The sequence below is a fragment of the Phaseolus vulgaris genome, chromosome 11 (assembly GCF_000499845.2).
Source record: "Phaseolus vulgaris cultivar G19833 chromosome 11, P. vulgaris v2.0, whole genome shotgun sequence".
Classification (NCBI taxonomy): Eukaryota; Viridiplantae; Streptophyta; class Magnoliopsida; order Fabales; family Fabaceae; genus Phaseolus; species Phaseolus vulgaris.
The window spans coordinates 12539511-12543376 of NC_023749.2; the positions used below are offsets into that span (position 1 = coordinate 12539511).

Consider the following 3866-nt stretch of genomic DNA (forward strand, 5'->3'; position numbering starts at 1 on the left):
TAGAATCTTTCCCTCCTTGAGTTCGTGGCAAACTCAATACAAAGTCCATTGAAATATCAATCCAAGGGCTATCAGGAATAGGTAAAGGAGTGTACAAACCTTGAGGTTTGACTTTTGATTTGGCCTTTTTACAAGTAATACAATTTTCATAAAACTTTTGTACATCACGTTTCATGTGAGGCCAATAAAAATGTTCATGAAAAGTGTCGTAGCTATTTTGAACCCCAAAGTGCCCCATTAGCCCTCCCTCATGTGCTTTTCTTACTAAAAGATCCCTAATGGAACATTTAGGAACACACAATCTTTTCTTCTTAAACAAATAACCATTGTCCTTAAAATAGCCATTGGTACTAAACTTTGTGCAAGCATTATAGATGTCAGCAAATTTAGAATCATGTGGATAAATATCTTTTAAAAATTCAAGACCAAACAATTTTGTTTCAAGAGTAGAAATCAAAACATGTCTTCTAGACAAAGCATCAGCCACAATATTTCCTTTTCCTTTTTATGCTTAATGACATATGGAAATTGTTATAAAAATTCAACCCACTTGGCATGTCTTTTATTTAATTTTCCTTGGCATTTTAAGTACTTTAAAGACTCATGGTCACTATGAATCACAAATTCTTTTGGTAAGAGATAGTGTTGCCATGTTTGTAATGATCTCACTAAGGCATACAATTCCTTATCATAAGAGGGATAGTTTAAGGAACTACCATTTAATTTCTCACTAAAATAAGCAATTGAATGACCTTCTTGCATCAAAACAACTTTTATACCCACATTAGATGCATCACATTCAATTTCAAAAGATTTTGCAATGCAAGAATGGGGGCATTAGTCAATTCATGCTTAAGGGCGGCAAAGGCTTTTTCCTGTTTTTCTTCCCATTTAAACCCAACATGCTTTTTAACAATCTCATTTAGGGGTGTTGCCAAGGTGCTAAAATTCCTTACAAATCTCCTATAGAAACTAGCTAGGCCATGAAAGCTCCTAACCTCACTCAAATTTTTAGGGATAGGCCATTTTTGGATAGCCTTCACTTTTTCATAATCTACCTGAACTCCTTTGGCACTTACCATAAAACCCAAGAACGCAATTTGTTCAGTACAAAATCTGCATTTATCAAGATTAGCATACAAATTTTCTTTTCTAAAAACATTCAAAACAGCACACAAATGTTCCTCATGTAATTCCAAACTAGTGCTATAGATCAAAATGTCATCAAAATACACCACAACAAATTTGCCCAAATATTCTCTCAAAACATGGTTCATTAATCTCATAAAAGTGCTTGGGGCATTTGTTAGCCCAAATGGCATCACACGCCACTCATGCAATCCATATTTTGTTTTAAAGGCAGTTTTCCATTCATCCCCCTCCCTAATCCTAATTTGATGGTAACCACTTCTTAAGTCAATTTTTGAGAATATACAAGCACCGTACAGTTCATCCAATAAATCATCTAACCTGGGAATAGGGTGTCTATACTTGATGGTAATGTTATTGAGTGCTCTACAATTTGTGCACATCCTCCAAGAACCATCCTTTTTAGGCATCAAAATAACTGGAAAAACACAGGGGCTCATGCTCTCTTGTACCCATCCTTTGTTCATCAGTTCTTCTACTTGAGTTTGGATATCCTTTGTCTCTTAAGGGTTGCTTCTATAAGCTAGCCTATTAGGCAAAGATGCTCCTGGAAGAAGGTCAATGTGATGTTCAATTCCCCTTAGGGGTGGGAGTCCTCTAGGAACATCACTTGGAAACACATCCTGGAATTCCTGCAACAAAGAATCAATACTAGGAAGAAAATTAATTTGATTAGAATGGTCAGCAACCAAAGTGTTGTTTTTGCAATAAAGTAAGTAAAGGGGTTTGCTAGAAAGTAGCAACTTTTTCACTTCATTCACTTTTAGTAATCCACTCATTTTTCTCTCATGTGTTTCTCTCTTTTTAGGTGTTTCACTCTTGCTCTGTTTAGGTGTTTCACTCATCTCTCTTTTCTCTTGGACTCTCTTTTCTCTCAATTTGATTTGATCCTCACACACCTCTCTAGGAGATAAGAGTTTGAGAATGATCTTCTTATTATTCTGCATGAAAGAGATTTTATTGGTAAAACCATCATGAATAGCCTTGGTGTCAAACTGCCACGACCTCCCTAACAAAATGTGTGTTGCCTCCATTGGAACCACATCACACAAGACATTGTCATTATATTGTCCTATGGATAGGTTCACCTCCACTTGCTTACTCACTGTCATCTCTCCATCTTTACTAAGCCATTGAAGCTTGTATGGCCTTGGGTGCGGTTTTGTCTCCAAATTCAATTTGGTAACTAGTCTTGAGATAGCTACATTGGTGCAACTTCCTCCATCAACTATGAGTGAACATATTTTCCCTTGAATGGAACATCTAGTATGGAAAATATTTTTCCTTTGGGTTTGGTCCAAAGCTTGCATTTTGCTTCCTAAAAGCCTGCGAATCATCAACAAATCACCCTCCAATGCATCCAACTCCACCTCTACATCCTCCTTCTCTTCTTCACTTGAAGGTTCACTGTCTATTTGTCCATTTGATAAAATGTACATAGTTTTTTTTGTTGGACATTCTGCAGCATAGTGTCCCCTTCCTAAGCATTTGAAACATTTTACATCACTTGTCTTCCTTTTAGGTGGTGAATTATTATATCTATTAGATGACTTCCCACTTGAAGACATGGCTGAACTTGAGGGAACTCCTTTATCCTTCATCACCTTATCCTTCCAGTTGGAATTATTATTATTGTTAGAACTCCTCCTCATAATTCCTTTCCTCTTGAGTTGGTGTTCTACTTGGTTAGCCTTGTGCAACAAGTCCTCAATGTCAACATACTCTTGCAGCTCCACAACATCCCTAATATCGTAGTTCAGTCCATTCAAAAACCTATCCATGATTGCTTCGTTTTCTTCATTCATTCCAGCTCTAGTCATGGTTACCTCCATCTCTTTAAAATACTCTTCCATAATTTTATTTCCTTGAGTCATTCTTTGGAGCTTGAGTTGCAAATCCCTATTGTAGCTTGCTGGAATATATCTCTTCCTCATAATCCTTTTCATTTATGTCCAAGATTCTACCATGGGTTCTTCATATCTAGTTTTGTCCCTTTGGTATTTATTCCACCAAGTTAAAGCATAATCTGAAAATTCAGTTGCTGCCAACTTCATCTTCTGCTCCTCATTATACTCATTGCAAGCAAACACATGCTCTACTTTAATTTCCCACTCCAAGTAAGCATCAGGATCACTTTTCCCATTGAATGTGGGAATATTTAATTTTATTCCATCAATTCTCAGAGTTCTTTGTTCTCCCTCATTTTCTCTTCTCCTCCTCCTATCTCCCCCTCTATTTTCTGGATTTACTTGTTGTGCTTGCTCCATTTGATCCAACCTCTCATGGAGTCCATCACTTTGTTGTTTCATTATCCTTTCCAAGTGTTTCATTAAGGCTTGCATTTGTAGTTGAGAAATTTCACTATCTGATGATTCCTCTGCCATGCTCAAGTAAACAGATTATAAATAACAATAAGTTTGGACCTCACACCACTTTCTCACGTGTTTACACTCAACACTCGTGTTTCACACAATAAGGCTTTTTTTTAATGATCACACTGTCTTTTACCACTCTTTCTCTACTTAAGGTTCTTACAAGAATCAAGCAATCAATAATCCAGAATCACTTTCAAAGGTAGCAATCAGAATCAATTAAAAATAATAGTAAAGAACAAAATAGTGAAGAACAATTTCACTATCAACAAACAAGCAAGACAATTAAAAAACAGCAAACAAAACAATATATAGAGAAAATAAAATATGTAGACAGGACACTTT

The 3866-nt window shown here is 36.2% G+C and overlaps 1 protein-coding gene across 1 annotated transcript; it reads right to left on the bottom strand.

Moving 5' to 3' along the window:
• Window positions 1-1652: 1652 nt before the first annotated feature.
• On the bottom strand, window positions 1653-2969 carry LOC137834452 (uncharacterized). Its single transcript, XM_068642504.1, has one exon. It carries the CDS (start codon window positions 2967-2969, stop codon window positions 1653-1655), a length of 1317 nt encoding a protein of 438 aa, XP_068498605.1.
• Window positions 2970-3866: the final 897 nt, after the last annotated feature.